The 19,831-nt window shown below is 52.5% G+C and overlaps 2 protein-coding genes across 3 annotated transcripts in view; one reads left to right on the top strand and one right to left on the bottom strand.

The window, feature by feature from the left end:
• The window catches only part of RMDN1 (regulator of microtubule dynamics 1), a 38,057-nt gene extending 31,190 nt beyond the window's left edge, over positions 1-6,867 (top strand). The window contains exons 11-12 of one of the 2 annotated variants that reach the window (XM_039841969.1): positions 1,493-1,578; positions 2,953-6,867. The gene's annotated coding sequence lies outside the window, so the exon portion shown is untranslated. Of the gene's footprint in view, positions 1-1,492; positions 1,711-2,952 lie in introns of those variants that run through there. The other variant, XM_039841970.1, reaches the window with a different exon arrangement.
• WWP1 (WW domain containing E3 ubiquitin protein ligase 1) overlaps positions 523-19,831 on the bottom strand; it is a 77,261-nt gene continuing 57,952 nt past the window's right edge. Inside the window, exons 11-21 of the mRNA XM_039841976.1 lie at positions 17,537-17,612; positions 17,359-17,430; positions 15,484-15,572; positions 12,341-12,500; positions 10,433-10,566; positions 10,205-10,345; positions 8,834-8,954; positions 4,712-4,816; positions 3,046-3,142; positions 2,655-2,727; positions 523-2,026 (exon numbers count right to left, since the gene is read on the bottom strand). Coding sequence (XP_039697910.1) covers positions 1,927-2,026; positions 2,655-2,727; positions 3,046-3,142; positions 4,712-4,816; positions 8,834-8,954; positions 10,205-10,345; positions 10,433-10,566; positions 12,341-12,500; positions 15,484-15,572; positions 17,359-17,430; positions 17,537-17,612 — 1,168 coding nt within the window. The 3' untranslated portion in view covers positions 523-1,926. The remainder of the gene's footprint in view (positions 2,027-2,654; positions 2,728-3,045; positions 3,143-4,711; positions 4,817-8,833; positions 8,955-10,204; positions 10,346-10,432; positions 10,567-12,340; positions 12,501-15,483; positions 15,573-17,358; positions 17,431-17,536; positions 17,613-19,831) is intronic.

The raw sequence follows: 19,831 nt of genomic DNA, 5'->3' as shown, positions 1-19,831 counted from the left end.
GCGGGTATGAAGTCGAGGTGCCTGACCAGGCTGCGGGGGGGTCAGCTGTGTTTGGTGTCCGCGGGCACTGAAATCAGGCTGGGCCTGGGCCTCCTCCCCGCATGAGCTGTCTGCCCTCCTGTGGCCAGGACAGGGCGGACGGGGGTGGGCCACATTCCAGGGTCATCGCACTGCTGCTGGGTCCCCCAGGAAGTTAGCCTGGGCTCTTTGTTGCCTAATTTGGGGACAGTGATTTCTTACCTGGGGAGGGGGACCAGCACCCTGGAAACCTCCTGTCTTCAGCCGAGTCTGCTGAACACTGCGATCACACATCTCCGCTGAGTGACACTCAGTAACTTGTCACAGCAAAACTCATCTAGCAGTGGCTGGCACTTTGTATCTTAAACAAGGTAGGTATAACCTAAGTAGCACTTTTGAAGATTGCTCACCTTCTTGTTACACACTCTATCGTATACGTTAGTTTTGTTTTCATTCTTTAGGCTTGAAAATAACCAGTGTCAGTAATTAGGGTGTGCGAAAGGAGTCTGCTCAGCCCAGCGGGTCACTGCCTTTATTGCGTCGTCACTGAGTTCCGAATAAAAATGCAGAGCACAATCTCCATTAATTTATAGAAAAATAAAATTTTGGCAAAACAAACTGTTTAGAGAAAGTAAATTGTATACTGATAGTTTCATATGTACTTAGTGAATTATGTTACAGATAACATTCTAAGATGTCAGCTCCATGGTTACAAAAAAATTAAATTAATTTACAGTCCATATTGAAATGATACAAATTTAAGTTTCATATTAGTAAGGAAGCCCAGTTTGCTGAAGTAGCATTAATAGCATTCACATCAGATTTGTTGTCCAGCAAATGCCCTTAATAATGAAAAACAATTGAAAATCTAGGACAAAATAATCTCTAAACAAAGGGGGTAGGACCAAAAGATTTTTTTATATGCTTATTTAATTCTGGTACATAGAATTTCATGAATTGAGATATTCAAACACTAATAGAAAATCCTCAGACTCACGAATGTTCAGATGGCTATGCAGCTCTTCAGTCCACCTGGTTTTACAGAACCAAAACTTATTGAACAGAAAGTATAAAAGTTCACATTGCCTTTTATATGTTCCTAAGTATCAAATTGCATCAATTTACTATGAATTGAATTTAAAGAACATCATATTTAAAAACAAGTTTAGGCGTGCCTGATTCTTTTTAATTCCACAAATACCTAGCATCCCAAAGTAACATGTAAACCTCTATGCTTCTCAGTGAATTCTTTCCAAGCTCTAGAGTAAACTAAAGGGTACGGGACCTAGTCCACGACGTTCACGTAAGCAGCGTCGTTCATTCTTTGTGTTGCTGTTACAGCAAAGAGGGAAAATGTTGAACTAGTTTAAAACAAATGGACAGGCTAAGCACCTGTCTTCAGAAAAGCCAGCAGCATTTTTTTAACATACTCGAAGAAAGATTTGGCCTAAGCCCTTGATACCTTCCTCAACAGCCATGCAACTCAACGCCCTCAGGAGATGTCACAGAGGGGAGAGGAACATGGAGCAATTCGCACTTTTTCCCTGGATAAGAAACAAGGTAAAGCAAACTCACATCATTTGAATGAACAGCTGTCATGTTTAATACACTCGGAGCTCTATAAAACTAGAGCCACCATCGTGTACGTCTAGGTACATAGATGCTTATTTAATAAAGTCTCTTGCTTCAGAATTTAAGAATGATCTTTTTCCTGGTCAGTCACTTCAAGGGGACAATAAATAAAGTAGAAAGGATGAATTGTTTTGCATATTTCTCTGGAAGAACGGAAAACATTTAGAGACGTTTGGAGAAGTCACTACAGACGAACAGAACAGGTTACACACCGTCTGAGCGGTTTTCCGTGGCAACGTGCGTAAACGCGAGGAGAGCCCCTCCAAGGGGAGACCTTCACTCTTGTCCAAACCCCTCGGTCTCCTCGATGGCAAACAGAAGTTTTTCCTTCAGTTGTTCGTAGCTCTTATAAGGCGGTAGATCCAAGCGATTAAAACTGAACAAAGACAAAATCAGATGTCTTCAATAAAACACACTGAAGAGGTTTCTAATGTGTTTTAAAACTAAATGGAAAGAAGCACACAAAAATTTTGCAGTATTCCGACACTTTATTACTTTACTATTAACGTACCTAAAACTCTGGGGCTCTTGTAAGTTCCCCTGCCTGCACCTCTGAGGTCTGTCACCCCCCGCCCCCGGCCCCATTCCCCGCAGTCATCTCACGTCCTTGCAGTTGCTTCGGGGCCTTTGTAAACGACCCTGTACGAAGCACGCACTTCCCGCTTCTCCCCACAGACGCGCCACCACCCTCCCTGGGACCTTGCCCGTCGGCCTCGCTTCCTAGAACTGACCGAGTTATTTGCTTGCCTGTTTGTTACCGTGTGCCCTTCCCCAAGGGAGTGCAAGCCCCACAGGAGACGGAGCACGCGGTCTTCCCTCAACACGTAGCGGATACGGTGTCACACTCCCCACGCCTTCGTGTTAGCCACCGTTATACGGTGATTAGTCTGTTCTCTGACGTGAAATCCTGGCTACTGTAGTGCATTAGCAGTTACATTAGCACTTTTGTATTTAAAAAACCAGAAGACTGGCTTTCACCCCGTATTTAGGAATCTTAAACTTACCATGTATGGCTTCTTGGTAACCAGGTGTCTTTGCCGACTTTTTCAATGCAGAATTTTTGAGGCCCATTACTTCCTAAAACCAGGAAAATCAGACAAGGTATCCATCCGATCCTTTAAACTTTTTGGTTTTGACTAAACAGAACATGTCACACAGTTTTATTAATGTCGCTTGCTCCTGCCTAGAGAGGGGCCTTACAGCAGCAGAGGCCCACCCGTAAGAATGCTGGCGGGGACACAGCAGTACCGGGCTGTGTGACACCCTCACTCTCAAGCGCTAGTTGTCTCTCTCCTGGTGCAGACGCCCTCCCGAGCACCCAGGAGCCTCAGGTCCGAGCCCGGTGTCCGTCTGAGGCCGAGACCGCAGAGGCACCTGCACGGAGCCCGCACTCACCCATGAGCTCCGCGAAGCCTCCCAGGGGCAGGCGGCAGGTCCCCGTGACGAACTGCAGCAGCCGCATCCTCACTTCGTTGTCTGTCTCCTTCACGAACTGTAACAATCAAATTCACCTTAAATCTTCAATCACGAAATAGTAGGCACTTAAATTATTCCTACATTTCTTCTACAAAATTAAGAATTTGAGAAATTTAACTGAAATAGTACAAAAGACACGTGACAGAAAGCGGTCGTAGCACTGACCACGTACCAGAACTGGGCCAAGGACGCTGGGAACCCTCCTCCGTCAGCCCCAGCCACTCCACAGGCTGGCACTGCCGTCCATCCCTCTCTGAGAGGAGGCGGAGGCCTGTGCTGGGTCACCCTGAAAGGTGGCCAGGACAGACGCTGTGACAGCTCCAGCTGTGCTGAGCGCTGCCCGCAGTGCTGAGGGAGACACTCCCCACTACACGTGTGAGGAGACAGGCCCAGACAGGTGACGTCCGTGTCCTCAAACTGCTGGTGAGTGGCAGAGCTACATGTGAACTCGGGGCCACTTGAGCGCTGAAGCCGCTCTCCCGCCCGGGCCGGCCCCCCTCCCCCAGGGCCTGGCTGCCAGTGCCGAGCACGCGTCCTGTCGCCCACTGAACACGTCCCCGGCTCTGCGCCACACTCAGAGACCCAGAGGACGCGCGTTCCAGACGCACTTCGCTCCTCCTCTTTTTCAAAGAGGGCACAAACGGGTAACATGACACGCTGACTTGAGGTGGTCTGAGCAGAGACGGCTCGCAGACAGGAGCAGACTGGCCAGGGGACAGAGCCATACTGAGCACATGCTCCGTCAAGACACAGGGAACAGCTCTGTGGCCAGGTCTGGCACAGAATGAGCCCCTGAGAAACCACAGCTGTTCACGGGGACACACGGCCCCCCAGGCGCAGCTCCTCGGGTTTACAGACACAAGTGCCCACCGGGGGGAGCCCGCGGGGAGGGTCCCTGCCTGCGTTGTGTGTGAGACAGCTGGTGTGTCAGGCCTGGGAGGGACTGTCACTGCTCTCTTTAGTCTGCACGACAAACAAGGCAGCAGCGTTCAGGGCCTGCGCCGGCCGCCACACCCGTCCTGACATCTGACACGGACTCCCTTCAACCGAACGCTGCCTTCCCCCTCAGCACCGTTCGGAAACATCTCCTGTTATGTTCACTAATTTGCATTTTTAAGAGAGAATGGTCATGAGGGATAGGATTACGGAACGGCCGTGTCGCAGCTCCTCAGCCCCTCCTGGGCACCGACTGCCGCAATGGCAGAATGGCTGTTGGTTTGCGCCAGGGGCGTGCGAGCGGCTCCGGCGTGAGACACGTTTCCAGATGTGTCCGCACGTCTTTAGACTGTTGAGCAGTACTTTAAAAACATGACACACGTCCTTATGAAAAGATGCAACTTTTGGACAATCTTTCTACAGGAATACGAATTCTCAGACTTTTCACCTGACAGTGAACTAGTTAAGCGACGTGAAAAGGGTCAGTCACTGAGTGGCTCAAACGAGTCTCAGTTACAGAGCGCGCGGTCCTCCTCGGACATCGCCCTGCACACGTCGCCTGCAGAGCATCCGGAGTCTGCTCTGACTTTCTCCTTAGAGACACGCTCCTCCTCGGCTTCTAGAACTAGGTGAAGACGAAGGCACACACCTGCCAAAACCAGACGATCTGCTTGCTGTTGCGCGTGTAGTGACGGTACACGGCGTTCCTCTGCCAGTCGGCCAGGTCCACCTCCTGCATGCCGCACAGCATCACCTGGGGAGCGAGCAGACGCGGTCAGCGGGTCCGGGGCACAGCGCTCCGTGCCCGAAACTCACACGCAGCGTGCGCGGGCTCAACACGCGCCTGACGACGGGCACGGCAGGCAGACCCAGCGAAATTTGTGGCAATTTATCCCACAGGATTCTTTGGTACTTTATCTTATCGAACTCAAACTGAAAACATTTACAGTAACTTCAAGAAAAGTATTAGCTGTGCTAAAAATTTATATAAATACATCCTAAGTTAGGTATCTAAATTATTGGTAACTTTCAAACAAATTTGTTTAAATCTGTGCTATCTCATCTACTTAAAATTAAACATATGCTAACCTGTCATTTAGGCTTTGGGGATATTTTATATATGTAAAATCTTCAAATAACCCATTTATTATACATGCTATGAAACTTGTGTGTAAATAGCATGGTGCATATTTTTCTCAAACCTACTCTGAACTGTAATCAATAGACAATAAGACGCACGTGTTTTCAGTGTGACGTTAGGTAGCTCTGCCGCCATGGTCAGTGCACGATATTCCCACTGAGCCGCCCCCCTCAGATGCCCAGGTGACAGCGATTCCACCACGGAGTAGGCCTGAGAACATCCCATGATGCTCGCGCACACGCACACGCACACGCACACGCACGCTCTTTCCCGTCTCCCTCCCCAGCACCGCGCTGCGTGACTGACCCCCGTGCCGTCGGGCCTGGTACTTCCTTCGTGCTGCTGAGTATTTGATTACATGAACATACCACAGTTTGTTGACCTGGTGGGCAGAGTTTTGGTTTGAACAAATTTAAGATGAGCACGGATGCGAGGGTCTGTGTGTGGGGTACATGCATTTCACTTGGGTTAACGGCTCACAGTGGGACCGCCAAGGATGAGGCTGAGGCAGGTGTGACTCCGTCAGGGACCGCTCACGCGGCCCCAAAGTGGCACTTCTTTGGGCTTTCCTTGCATTTCCCAGTGACTAATGAGCCCCTCCCATGTGTTTACTTGCCTTCGCTATAGCTTTTGTGGCCTCTCTGCCCCTTTAAAGAAGGGTTTGCCTTTTTAACCAGCTACATATTCTAGATAGAAGACCTTTGTCACCGTCTCTCCCACTGTGCGGGCTGACTTTCATTTACTTAGCGGGGTCTTGAGGAGCAGCAGGTTTTAGTTTTGATGAGTCTGGTTTAACCTTTTTGGGGGTGTGGTTTATTGCATTTTCGTGCTCTCCCTAAGAAACTTCTGCCTGCACCAAGACTTGTCTCCTGTTTTCTTTTTGGCTTTCATGCTGAGGTTGGACTTCAATCTTCAGGGGCTGAGGTAGGGTTCATTTTCTCCCACACGGCTACTATCCCTTTCATCCAGCATTTGTGCAAAAGACTTTCCCTTCCTCGTTGAAATACACTTAACACTTTCATTAAAAATCGTTGACAGTTTACGCGTGCGTCTATTTCTGGACTTTCAAGTATTCCAATGATATGTTTGTCACAAACACTACATTCTCTTAATTGCCGTGACTTTATAATTCTTGAAATCAGGTGGTAGTGGACATGTCCAAGTTTGTCATTTTTCAAAACTTTTGGCTAACATAGTCTTTGTATTTCCCAGTAATTTTAAAATCTCAGCCTGTCAGTTTTTACAAAAAATTCTGCTGGGATATTGACTGGGATTGTGTTACGTATACAGATGAATTTGGAGATAACTGACATTTTCACAATATTGAGTCTTCCAATACATAACATGATGTAACTCTCCATTTATTAAAGTCATCCTTACTTTTTCTGAGCAATGTTTTGAGTTTTTAGTATAGAGACCTTTCATGTCTTTGGTTAAGTTTCTTTTGTTTTGTTTTGATGCTTGAGTAAATGAAACTTTAAAGTTTCAATTTCCAAATGTTGCTAGTATATAGAGGCTATACATTGATTTTTTAAAAATTATTAACCTATACCCTGTAGTCTTATTAAATTCACTGTTATGTCTAGTAGTTTTTTGGTGGCTTCCCTGGCATTTCCTAACTTGAAATTACCTTATCGTTTGTGAATAAAGACAGTTTTACTCTTGCCAGTCTCTGCTTTTCGTTTCTATGTTTGCCTCATTTTACTGGCCCGGGCGTCTGGCACAGAGCAGAACAGACATGGTGAGTGGACATCTTCGCCCTGTTCCCAGTCTCCACGTGTACATATGGGTGTCACCGTTTACGGTGACATCACAGTCTCTCTCCATTGCTGACCCCTTTATCAGAGTTGCCTTCCATTCCTAGCGAGAGTTTTTATAAGGAATAACGTTATCTTCTTAAAGCCAAAAGGGGCATGATTACGAACATTTTGAATGACGGCGTGAATACCGATCACTGAGGTATGACTAGAGGTCGGGGGCGATGAATGGGAGTAAAAGCCCAAAGAAAGTGAGACAAACCAAAAATGGATGGATGTTTTCTCATAGCTCTGTCCTGTGAGCTAAGGGCAAATCAGCAGCAAATACAGACAGTAGCCTCCGTGTGTGTAAAAGGAGATCATCATCAGCCAGATTGTGTCATGGGGCTGTGCATGTGAACATAGGGAAGGCCACCGAGGACCAGGTAAAAGCTCGTCCCCTCCTGGGCTGCTGCCCGTCTCACAGCTGCCCTCGTGCGGGGCCCACGGGGGACCCCCGTCCACCTTCCGGCAGGGCCTCAATACCATGGGCGTGTGCATCCTGACGCACGAGGCTTAGTGCAGTCTGTGGGTAAGAAATAGTTCACGTGCTCCACAGAACTTTCTGCCCGTTTTAACATGTCTGCTCGTGCGTGTGCAGCCGCGACAGGAGACGCGTCCCTCAGGCTCGGTCCTGAGTCTCATGCACGTCCCACGGGGGGTCTGTTTCCAGAAGGCCATTATCTATACAGAACACCACCATGTAAAACTTAGAGCGCTAATTTCTCACATGCCCGTCTGATGACATGAATGAGCCAGGTTTCCTCGTGGAGGATCCAAGGTGGCCAAAGCTAAAATGCTGTGCCCAGAGGCAGCCAGGACAACGCCAAGGACCGTCCTGGGGCCCTGCCTGTGTCCCAACCACGGAAGACCGTGCCACAAACGCACCGTGATTAATCTTTAGGGAAATAAAATCAAAACCACAATGAGACGTCGTCACACCCATTACAATGATCACTACAGAACGAAACGAAAAACGTAGGCAAGGATAGGACCTTGCACACGCGGTGGGCGTGTAAAACGGCGCAGCAGCTGGGAAGGACGGGGTGGCCGGTCCTCAGCGTTAAACACAATCACTGCGTGACCTGGCAGGACCGCCGCCAGGTGTGTTTTCCGAGGTGAAAGCAGAGAGGTCGGTACAGCCGTGTTCACAGCAACCACGATGGAGCGCCCCAAAGGTCACCCCACATAAACAATGTGCACACACAGACAGCGGGACACGAGTGGACCTTAAGGAGGAGGGGTTCTTCCACGTGCGGCAATCGTGAGTACCCCCCGGCCACGGGAAGACGCCACGCGCCTCACTGCCCTGAGACGGCGACCACAGCCAGGGACGGTGATGGTGCCAGGGCCAGGAGGGGGTGGGGAACGGGGACGGAGGCCGCTTCAGCACGGCGGAGCAGCTCCGGGCGCGGGCTGCGCGGCCACGCGGACATCCGTGACGAACCGCGTGCTTAGACGTGGCTAAGGTGATAAACCGTATGCGCCTTTTATCACCGAAGAAAAAATAGTTCCTGATACGCTTTTAACAAGTGTGAATTCAGCGAAGACCACAAACAACTCCGTCCTGACTTTAAAATCTGGTATTTGGGGCAACTCACTACTTTCCGAGAATTCTCAAAACGAGCAACGAGGCTGCATTCACCGTTCGGGACCCCGAACGCTGGCACCGATTCGTGACCTTGTGCCACACCATCGCCGTGGCCCAGAGGACCGCGGCCCTCCCCGCCGCCCCCCTGGACACGTGGAAGGGCGACAGGGCTCAGGGCTGTGCCGCGGGGCCTACGCTGCCCCTCCCGCCAGCACCCCTGCAGTGCGCGACGAAGCTCCTCACCTCCAGTTCCTTTTCATCAAAGTACTGCAGCCACTGAAGGGGCACGACCTCGTTAAAGCCGTCGAGGAAAGCTTTGGTCTGTTCCTGCACGCCTCGAGAAAAACGCCACTCTGCCATCAAACTGAAATGAAAACGCTGTTTAACAGAGGTAATCTGCACGTGAGGCGACAGGTTAGAAACAGCAAGCGCCCCTAAATCCCTCCTCCGTCCGAATGTGCCGCACACGTCCCTCACACGCGTGTCATTCCGCTGCCTTGTCTGCAGTGGCCCAAAGTGGATGTAACCAAGTGACACCTAATAGCAGAAATGGCTTAACAAAATGGAATGTGCGCACCGTGATTTATCCAGCTGTCAGAAAAGGGGTTAGGTCTATCGGGACCGACCTGGAAAAAGCAAGCTACAGAGTCACGTGCATCCCATGATCCCACTGTGGAAACAACTGTGAAAGCGAACATAAGAACCCGTAACGGAAGACAGAGACGCCGTCGAGAGCGCGCGTCTCAGAGGAGGCTGGAAACGGTGGCAGCTGAGCAGGAACAGGTCCAGGGCAGGCGACGGGGGGAGAAGCACGAGAAGTCGGCAGTGCCGGAGCTGGCAGACCACGGCCTGCGGGCCCCACCCAGCATGTGAGCCGAGTGTAGTGAGTCTCTACATTTCTTTTAAATGGTTGAAAAATCTGAGAAAATATTCAAGGATTTAAAAACTATGTGAAATCAAATCCCACTGCCCACTAGCGGTCCGGTCCCACGGGGACCCAGCCACACGTGAGCGCAGAGGACAGCAGAGCCTGAAACCTCTACTCCCGGGCTCTTCCTGGGAGTCTGGAGCTACCCGGCTGGCAAATGGGCATCACCTCTGAGGTACGGGGACCGCTGTAACAAACAGGCCGCAGCCCTGGACGACGCCCCCGGCCACAAGTGGACAGAGAGGCGGCACTGGCCGAGAGGTGACGAGAACCAGGAGGCGCTGGGGCCACGCAGCTCGAGGGACATGTGTCTGAAAGTGGGGGTGGCCGCCGGGGTTCGACTCGGAGCACTGCTCCCCTCGCCGGGCTGCAGCCCCCTCGGCGTGTCCTCTGGACGGAGGTGAGATGCACGCAGCAGGGGGCAGTGGTGGGGAGAGGGTCGCCACGCGCTCGCCCTCCTGGAACGTGGCACGGCTGACGAGCACGAGAGCATCGGGCGAGGGAGGGCGCTGCAGCTGAGCCTGGCGTGCGCGGAGGTCGAGGGAACACCGGACGGTGACGGGGGTGACTGTGGGACGCGTTCCCAGGAGCCGAGAAGAGGCGAAGCCCGGTGCAGACGGACAGCAGCGTAGCACGCTCTCCACGCTCTAGACACCGAGGTCACCACGTCCCGTGCATCGTCTCACCCGATATACTCGTCCTTGTTCTCCTCCGTCACCAGGATGTTGGCGCCTCCCAGCTTCAGGTCATGTGAAGTGACTTTTCCCAAAATCTCCATGTCAACAGAAAAGTACATTTCTAAGCCACATTCCTCAATGTTGTTGTCTCTGGGTGATAAAAAAACATATATACTAATTAACAAGATACGTAAATTGGTTTAAAAAAATGCTTTACTGAAAAATAAATGTTTGAACCTTATCCAGATGAGGGAGTTATAAAATTCGGTATCGATAGATTCCAAATCCTTAATGGTCAGTTTCTTACTCAGCATACGCTTGTAGAATGGCAAAGAGAAACCAGTATCAATAAACTTGCCATGGAAAAGTGCCTGCCAAGAAAAACAAAAGCTTTACTTAAAACTTACAAATTAACGGTCTTTCTTAGAGCACAATGCTAACAGAGAAATCATGAGGCCTCGCAGGCCAAAAAAAAAAGCACTGAATGACTAGCATAAATCACGACAGCTAAAATATAAAAGGCTAAGTACGAAAAGCTAAGAGGTGAATCGTTTACCTGAGTCACTCAGCTCCGCCATGTCCTATCAGTAAGCGGAAGAGGATGCCACGGGAGCTCGACGACCCCACCCCAACGTGAGGGGGGACTGACCCCTCCGCCCCCTTCCGGACCTTGCAGGTGCCCAGAGGAAGCTCAGGGCTGCCCCTCCGTCTGCCAGTGCTCCACGGCCACGGGCAGCGTGGGGAGCCCCAGGCCCCTCGGCACCCTACTCGCCGCACCACTCATACCCCCCGAGCCACCTGCTCTGCCCCCTGCTCCGACGCCGTGACTTGGGGAGCGATGGCCCAGGCTGCAGCCTGGCCCAGCTCCAAGGACTCGGCTTCCCCTCCAGTCCTCTCAGGGGTGCCGTTTCTCCCTACGTCGGCAGGCTGGAGGTGGGGTGGGGTAGGGTGGGGTGCCCCTCACCACAGACCCCTCCTCCCTCCCCCCAGCTTTAACCTCCCTGGAGGCAGGCGACCCACTGCTCCTGGGTCACCGAGACCTCCGGATTTATCCCCTCGGCCCCCACGGCTCCCCTCTGAGGCAGACAAGCCTCTCCCCCGCCCCCTCTCCCCGGCCAGACACGGCCCACGTCTGTGCTCGCTGCTCCCCAGCAGCCGCGGTGCCCTCCTGGCCTGTGGTCCACACCCCGCCCTGCTGGCTGCCTCCAGGGGGGTCCCGCCAGTCCCGGGGCCCTGGCCCTCCCCTGCACCCTGCTGCCTCACACTGTCAGCCCCCGGGCACCATCACACCACCCCCTGGCGACGTGTCTGGCAGAACCCCAAGCCGCAGTGAACCCAGCGCTCAGCCGCTCCCTGCCTGTGCCTGGGCGGTGGTGCTAGAACGGGCACCCAGCCACGTGCCTGGCTCAGTGCCGCCTGGTCCTCGCCCACCCTGAGCCCCGCCCACGGCCTGCTCTCCATGTCGCCGAGGAGACGCCGCCGGGAGGACTTCCGCGTGGCCCGGGCACTCACGACCTCCACCCGCCTCTGCGCGTCGTCAAGGTCACCGCTCCACAGCCCCAGCCACTGACCGACTTGCCCTCGTCCTCCGCAGGGCGGTGGGGGTCTCCTCCCGTCTCCACGGCAGGCCCACGTCTGGTCACTGCCTCGTCCCCCTGCGCGTCGGCCGGTCACCTGTTCACCCGTCCGTCTGTCCGTCCCAGCGTGCGCCTCCCTCTCCCCGTCTTCTGGGAACCATTCTCGCTCACCGTGTGCCCTCCCTGACTTACGAACGTCCTTCGAGTTCTCGTCCGGCCACCCGTGTCCCTTAAACGACAGCACAGCCTCACCGAGCCGTCTTCCCTCGTCACATACTTGTCCGCACCTTCGACCCGCTCGTGCCCCGTATGTGACCTGCCAGCTGCTGCCGCTGCCGCTGCCACAGCCACAGCCACAGCCACGCGCCCGCACTGCGCCAGCCAGGCCGCTGCTCAGCCTGCCCTCCCCCCGCCCCGCCCCCTCGGCCCGGAGCACAGTGCTACACGGTGCCCGCGTGACCATGAGTAGACGTGACCAACGACAACGCCTGCTGCTTTTAGAAAATCCTGAGAGGACACTGGAAATAAAGTTTCAACGAATGAACGAGTAACGAGAGTCAGGGCTCACCATGGCGATGAAGCGGCCGATGAAGCAGAAGTAGGCGAGGTGGTCGGGGTTGATGGTGGACGCGGGGTTGATCTGCAGGCAGTAGTTGTTCTTGCCCGCGTACTCGAACAAGCAGTACATGGGGTTCAGGACTTCGTGCGAGAGCAAGAAAAACCATTCTCTAGAAGGAAATGAGCCGAGATTATGCCCAGCACTCACACGGACGGGAGCTTAAAATACACAGTGACCTGCCAGCTCCTGCACTGCCAAACGTCAAGTCGGTGTCCCTACGTGCGACACGCTGACTTCTCTGCACACTGTCGGGTGTCCCTGCTCACCGCCACGGTGGCCTGTGTAGGTCCCACGTTTTCAATCCACCCCGTGCAGCCATCTTTCTGCAGATGACCTGCCCCACCCACCAGACTGCAAGCTCCTCAGAAGCAAAAGCCCCGTCGTCACACAGTTTTGTGTCCTTCACTCTCGCAGGCCTTGCAGGACCGATGCGCAGTGGGCGGTAGTGAGCACCTGCCTGGGACACTGACATTCACGCAGTGCCACCGTGGAAGTGTTTCGATTTTATGCCAATGCATTAAAAATGGAAGTAAATTTTTAAAAGTAAAATCTTTAAATGGAATACACATTCTCTAAGGCCTCACCACCTACTTCGCCTCATTTCTAAACGTCCAACACATGAAATCCGACTGGAGGCAACGTCAGTAACGGACGTCACCGCACACGGCCAGCGCTCGCCCCGGGGGTCCCCCGCACTGGGAGCACTGGACTCCCTTCCACGCGGCCACGCGGTCCCTACCTAGCCCCGCCCCGTTCCTCACTGCGTCCCGAAAACTTAGTGTCAGTTTCAAAGAAAAATCATTTCTGGGCACGCAGCTGTCATCCTGAGACGACAGGGCGGGCTGGCACGGGGTGAGGGGTGTGCACTCCCCTGAGAGAGGTGGCCACCGATTCGGCCACTTGAGGCCACGTGAGAAAGTGGGAATGCAGACCAGGTGATTTTAAAAAGCCAGAAATCTTGCTTCTCAAGCAGAATCCAGTGATTAATGTTGTCAAGTAATTTTACAAGGCGACCTCGGAGATGCCTGACGGGCAGAGAGGGGAGAACTCAAACAACAGGAACTGAGAAATGACAAGCTCCAGGCCCCAGGCCTGGATCCGGTCCCAGCGGAGCAGCTGAGCCAAGCCGACCTCCCACTCAGACAGGAAGTGGGACGAGTCCGGGGAAGAGGACAGAACAGACACGGTGACAACGTGCTCAGACACGGAATCGGGAAATCGCGCTGCCAGTTGCTGCGGACCACCGCGAGCCAACAGCAGCCCGGAGGACTGAGCCCATTCCGGAGAGGACCGCTGTCCCACGCCACCGCACCTGCACCTGACACAGCAGAGGAAGAGGGAGCATTCCAACTAGCAAGGGACTCCTCTGCACTCTCAATAAACCAAAGGGACACAGAGGCTGAAAAATTATGAGACAACAGATGAGCTAGCAGAGCCTAGAAGAAAACAGAGCGAAACCACTAACGAAAAATCTCACTAGAAGCAGCGAAAGTCAGGGCGGCACTGCCAACAGTGACATGAGGACAGGTCTGAGAAAAACCAAAACATGGAAAAGCACAGAGATGAAGATCAGAAAAGAGGACAGACATGGAAGAATGACGAAGGACGTTCCACCCATGACCGACGTTCCGAAGAAAAACAGGACAAATGCAACAGAAAAGTATTCGAAGACGTAATTGAAGAAAAGGTTCCCTAAATCAAGGAAGATCTCAATACGCTCCTTGAAAATATATAAAACAATCAACAATGAAATTAATGAACTTCAGGAAAGGGCTGTGTGGACCGGGCTCCACGGCAGGGCACTGGCACCCGCGGCTGGGGACAGCAGAGTGCTGTGCAAGACACCCACGTCCCGGCAGGTCGCTGTGTGTGGACAAAAGCAGCGGAAAACACAACAGTAAACGTGCGAAGCTGCAGGGACATGTGTACCGCCCTCGTGAACTCCTGAGCACGCCGAAACCAACACACGAATCAAAGGACTTTGGGAGTGAGAAAATCAGGTCGGAAGGAGCAGACTATATGCATTAAAACTGTCAAACTATAAAACCAAACCAAAACAGGTGAGGTAAATAAGGGTTCAGACAAGAATGTGAAGGTTTTAAAGTCAGACACTGAAAATAACGCCACATTTCATTTCTAAGACATACCTTTATTTTTAATGTCTGAACATTTCTTTCTGAAACTGAGAAATCACAGTAGATGTGACATGAACACTTACTGTGGTAGGCACTGTTTCTTTTCTGAAAAAAAGCTTCTTAATAACGTTCCCAATGAGACAGACAGTATGCTAACGTAACCCCAACCCTGATGGCACCACACACACGCTCACCAGCCGTGCCTAGTCCCACATCCCTTTCTGCCAGTTGTACTAAAATTGTGATTTCATAATTCTGCGCACCTGTGAAATATGAGTTCATACTTCATAGAGTTCACACTCTATGAAAAGCAAGTTTAGTTCTTTGGAAAGATTTAATGAAAGTATTTTGCTAAAAAAAAAACAAATTATTGTCAAATTAGGTTTGGACAAAGCAATTGAAAAAAGCATTAAAAGGGTTTCCCACTTATTGCTTCACAAGAGTCTACTATTAACAATATATTTAGTGAGTGTGGAAAACTTTATTCTCCAAAGGACTCAAACTGGATTACACACAAACATAAAACCAACAGACACTGTTATAACAGCAAAAAATAAGAAACAACTTTACACATGCTGATCCATTGATTATATCTCCGTATAATGGAGTGCTGTACGGCCATTAAATAAAGCATTTCGCTCTCTCTGACGCGGAAAGATGTCCACGATACACAAAATGACAACATCGAGTTGCTATATTGTGCACACTGTATGATCAGTTGTTTAAAAAACACAGCAAACTCGTACTATATCACACATATATACAAATTTATATATGTGCAGAGAAAATGTACAGGATAACCAAGAAAGTAATAATGGTTACCTCTAGAACTGTGACTTTTAATTTTTGTTCTTAAAAATAATTCTAGATTCCTATTAAAAATATATCTTTTCAAGAATACATCCATTGCATACAATGGAGAGACACTATTTAAAAGCAGATGCGTTTTCATTTTACCTTGCTAAACCACCATAATCAAGTCCTTCTTCTCCTCTAAATATTACATATAATCGCCTCCTCAAGTCATAGGGTTTTAATGCCATAATCTAATTAAAAACAAAAACATGGATATTTAAACACTCATATGCAGCACAAGTTTCTTCCAAAAACAATTCAATTTAAATTTCATTGGTATTTTCAAAATTACACATTTTCTTATTTCAGATGGCAACGCCTTTAAAAACTCTTAAGATCAACTGATTTGTCCACACGCCTCCGCCTCACCTCTCCCCCGCCGCGTGTGCTGAACAGTGGCAGCGGAGGAAGTTGGACACGGAAAGCTGTAAGGTTAGAAAATATTCCCTTCCCCATCATTCCCCAAATGCTGCCAAAATCTTACAAAAAAGGGACTTTTAACTTCTTCCAAGAAGCAAAAGACCTTGCTCTGGGTCCTGCTTAGGGCACTCATCCCATTTCTCAGGAGGGAACGGACTCAGCTATAGCAAGGAATTATTTACGAGACAATGAATTTATACGTAAGATAGTGTATCTTAAAGCAATACGTACGGCCAAGCTTTCATGATCCTCAATGGCTTATGTTAAGGTTACTAGTAAATAGGCTTTAGTTTTGGATAAAAATGAATTCCTCCTGCCACACTCATGCCAGGACGCGGGCCGAGGCTGGCACGTGGATCGGGCCCCGCCCGCGACAGCCGGCCACACGGGCAGTGGGCCGTCCTGCACAGCAGACCGCGCTGGAGCCCGAGGCAGAGCGCGGCCAGGCCAGGCCACTGTGAGCTGCGATGCACACTCACTGAAACAAGGCTCGCACAGAGCCGGGCCCGAGGCTGATCCATTTGACACTTATATCTGTGGCTAAGAGTTTATTAATTCAAACAAAAATGATTTGGTAACAGCTGTATGAAGTGTCTTGTTCAAAAGCCGACAGTTGGCAGAATGCAGCTAGGGTGGGAGCGTCTCTGGCTTCAGAGGGCCGCTGTCCCTGTCTGGCCTGTCGCCTGAAGTCCCCATGCTCTGTACGTGTGCAAAGGGCATTCCGGCTCGTCACTGCACCATTTTGCAGGGGATGGAGGAGACTGACGTGAGCAGCCCTCCACCTCCCCACAAAAGGTGACGTTATTTTGGTGGCTTATCTTTCAGTATTCTGCACATGACTCAGGCGGGCAGTCACGGAGTCACATCTGTCTCGTTCCCCGAGCGCTGGCTGAGCAGCTGCCCCGGACAGGGCTTCACCAGGTGCTGGCCCATGGAGCTCACCTTCTCATCGGGAGACGGACAAAATGTGTTGGGCAGCAGCAAGTTTACCAAAAGGGGCCAAGGACCACACACGGCCAGAATGGGACTCGAGGGCGTGAGCAGGGCCTGCCACCCTAAGCAGAATGCTCAGACGCGTCACCAGCCTGCAGGAGCGGGCACTTGACGCAGGGCTCCTAAGGGCCTACGTAAATGGTCGCAGCACCAACACAGCTTGACTTGAGTTTGGTGCTACTATCGAGGCTTGTTTGAGTTAATAAAGTCTTAAGAAAGTAAGTGTCAAAATGTGTGTTTGTCCAGAAGCTGCTGAGCTCCCTTTCAGGAGACTCGTTCACGCGGACTCTGCCAGACCCAGCACCTGTGCCTGAGAGGCGGAGACGGTGACAGGAGCCATCTCAAAGGGGTGCTGTGGAGCCGGATTAAACGGAATGAGGCTGCCAGTGTGAGCACGTGGCGCTCATGCCAGGGCACGGGCTTGGCGATGGCTCTCGTTACGCTGGCACGCAGTGAGCGGCCGGCACTGGCAGCTGCGCTGAGCGGCGTGAAGCCTCTGCGGCCCTCACTGTCGCTGACGAGGACACGAGCTGTGCTGTGGTCTTCCGACAGCGTCACCCTTACCTGCTGGAAGGAGTCTTCAAACAACGTCTGCCGGGACACGTTGATCTTTACGTGACTGGGTAGTGCATTGGACTAAGGACAGAAATAACACCGCGGTGTCACGCCGGCCGTGGCAGACGCGCCGTGTAAAGACAAAACTCAATGACTGTAACGTAAGGTCTATTTACCACTGTAGTACCTGGCACAAGTAACGGAAGTGAGCGAGTTTCCACCTAAAGCTGCGTTCGTAAGCAATCTGTGGCCCACCTTTAGTTCTAGAAAGAAAAAGAACAAAGCACATGTTAATGCAGGGAACGCTGGGTGCCAGACACTCGGCACGGACCTGGAGCGTGCCGGTCCTGCCGATGACAGGACAGCTACGCGCTGGGACAGACGTGAAGGTGCGCTTGGCGGGCCGACAGAGGCCGGAGCAGTGAGGACGCACGACGCCCCAGCGCAGAGCGAACAGTTACGGATGGGGCTTGTGTAAAGCGTCAGTCGGGAGAAACAAAGTCCACCACTGACTGCTTCAAAGAAAACCTGGGACAGTCCTCAGACCTGAGGACAGAGGCTTTAGATAGAAGAGACATGGAAGAAAATTCTACCGCGTCTTAAACCTAAGCTGAAACAAACATGCTGCTGGAGACAGTAAGCAAAGCAAAATCAGATCCCCAGGCAGAGGTGGCATCCAGGTCACACAGCTCAGCTGTCAGTGAGGGAGGGCAGGGCGGGGGGCGTGCAGGTGGCTTTACAAATACAGCTCAATGCCACGAAGATGGCCCCAGAGACGAGCACAAGCAACGTTCAGCATCTTAGGGGACACCTGGCAGGGAGGGGCGCGTTCTCGCGCTGTCGGGTGCTAGTGAATTCATTCGGCGCATGATCGTGGGACGCACGGGACGCACCCGGCGCGCTCCTGGACAGCGAGGGTGTTGGGAGGAAACAGGAGGAAAGGCCCGTTTCTGTGGCGTTTAAGCACCAGTGGAGGAATAAGTACACCTGAGGCGTCTTTCCAGAAGGGGTAACGTCCCAGCACTCCTGCCCCCCCACCCCCGCCCTGGGAGGGCCGGCAGTGTGGGAAACACGGGAGTGGGACGGGGGGGGGGGGGGGGGGGGGGGGGGGGGAGGTCTGCGCTCCCGAAAGGTGAGCAGAGCGGGCTGCACGGACGTGGCAGCGTCTGAGCAAGGGGAGGGCCTGAGCGGTGTAGCATCTGGGGAAGCGCACGGAGCGCCTCCGAGACCCGGCGGCGGGGGCTGCGTCGAGCAGCTGGGTGGCCACGACACTGGAGCGCGGTGAACGACGGACCCCAGAGCAGAGACGAGGCTGGCGAGCTAACAGGTCAGTGCCGTCAGCCCGGTTCGGACCTGGCTTCCCATCCGATTGAGATGGAGACCACCGAGGGCTCCGTGCAAAGGAGTAACTTGAATAACTTTTTACTCAGATTTTAAAGTCAGTCTCGCTGCTACAAGAGTGTCGTCCTGTGAGGTGGGGGTGGACAGCACTCGGGGGCTGAGGCCGCGCGGTCCCTGCGCACGCTCTGGCGCGGGCGAGCACAGTTCTTCACGAGTTAACGGTGGGAGGTGGCACGGGGCGTCGGGGTGATCTGAGAGCTCCGGCCCAGGCACGCCTGACAGCAGAGCTGCCGTCAGCTACGGCAGACACAGCCCGGGCACAACGGGTTCACGGGAGTGACCAGGAATCAGGGGAGCAGCTGACCACATGAAGCAGTTTCAGTGAGAAATGCGAGCTGGAGATGGACAGGGAGAGCCCTCGGCACAGCGGCGTTTGGAACGCGTGGCAGAGGTAAGAGTCACCAGGAGACCGGGGACAGGCAGCCGAGGACGGCGCTCTGAAGGGAGAGCAGAGCAGACGAAGCAGTGAGACCGGGGGCCGAGGCGACCCGGACGGGTTAGCCCCTGCCGCACTCGAACGAGGGAGAGGTGCTGTGTCACACGCTCCCGACGAGGCCCCGAGATGAGACACAAGCCACGCTGCATCAGCCGTGTGGGAGCTCAGGGCTCGGGCTGGGAGAGAAATCGGAAGCGGCAACATGGGGTCAGCCCTCTCAGGGAGTTTTCCTGGAAAGGGCAGCCATAACAGCAAGTTTTTACTAAATGGGTTTGTAAGGTGAAGAGTTGTAGGTTTTATTTTTCACCTAGAAGGAACAGTAGCTGAGGAGAATAATTAAGTAGAGAAAGAGAAGCTAACGACGCGGGAAGGATGGCCGTCGCTGGGACTGTGAAAGGGGACCGAGGGCAGCTCGCCTTGGTTTGACGCTAGCCCCACGCCTTGCTATAGGATTTTTTCCCAAGTTAGTTTTGCTCCCTAAGCCTCAGAGGAAATAAATAACAGCGTCTCCCTCAAGGGGCCGCTGGGAGACAGAACGAGCTAACATCTGGCAAGTGCTCAGAACGATCCTCCGCACGCTGCGATCACTACGTAAATGTTTGCGGCTCTGATCAGGGAACTGCGCGGCACTAACCCGCCCTGTAC

Source organism: Pteropus medius, unplaced genomic scaffold (genome assembly GCF_902729225.1).
Source record: "Pteropus medius unplaced genomic scaffold, Ma_sr-lr_union100, whole genome shotgun sequence".
NCBI classification, from domain to species: Eukaryota; Metazoa; Chordata; class Mammalia; order Chiroptera; family Pteropodidae; genus Pteropus; species Pteropus medius.
Note: the sequence above shows the minus strand (reverse complement) of the source record. Positions and strands in the feature narration are given on the sequence as shown.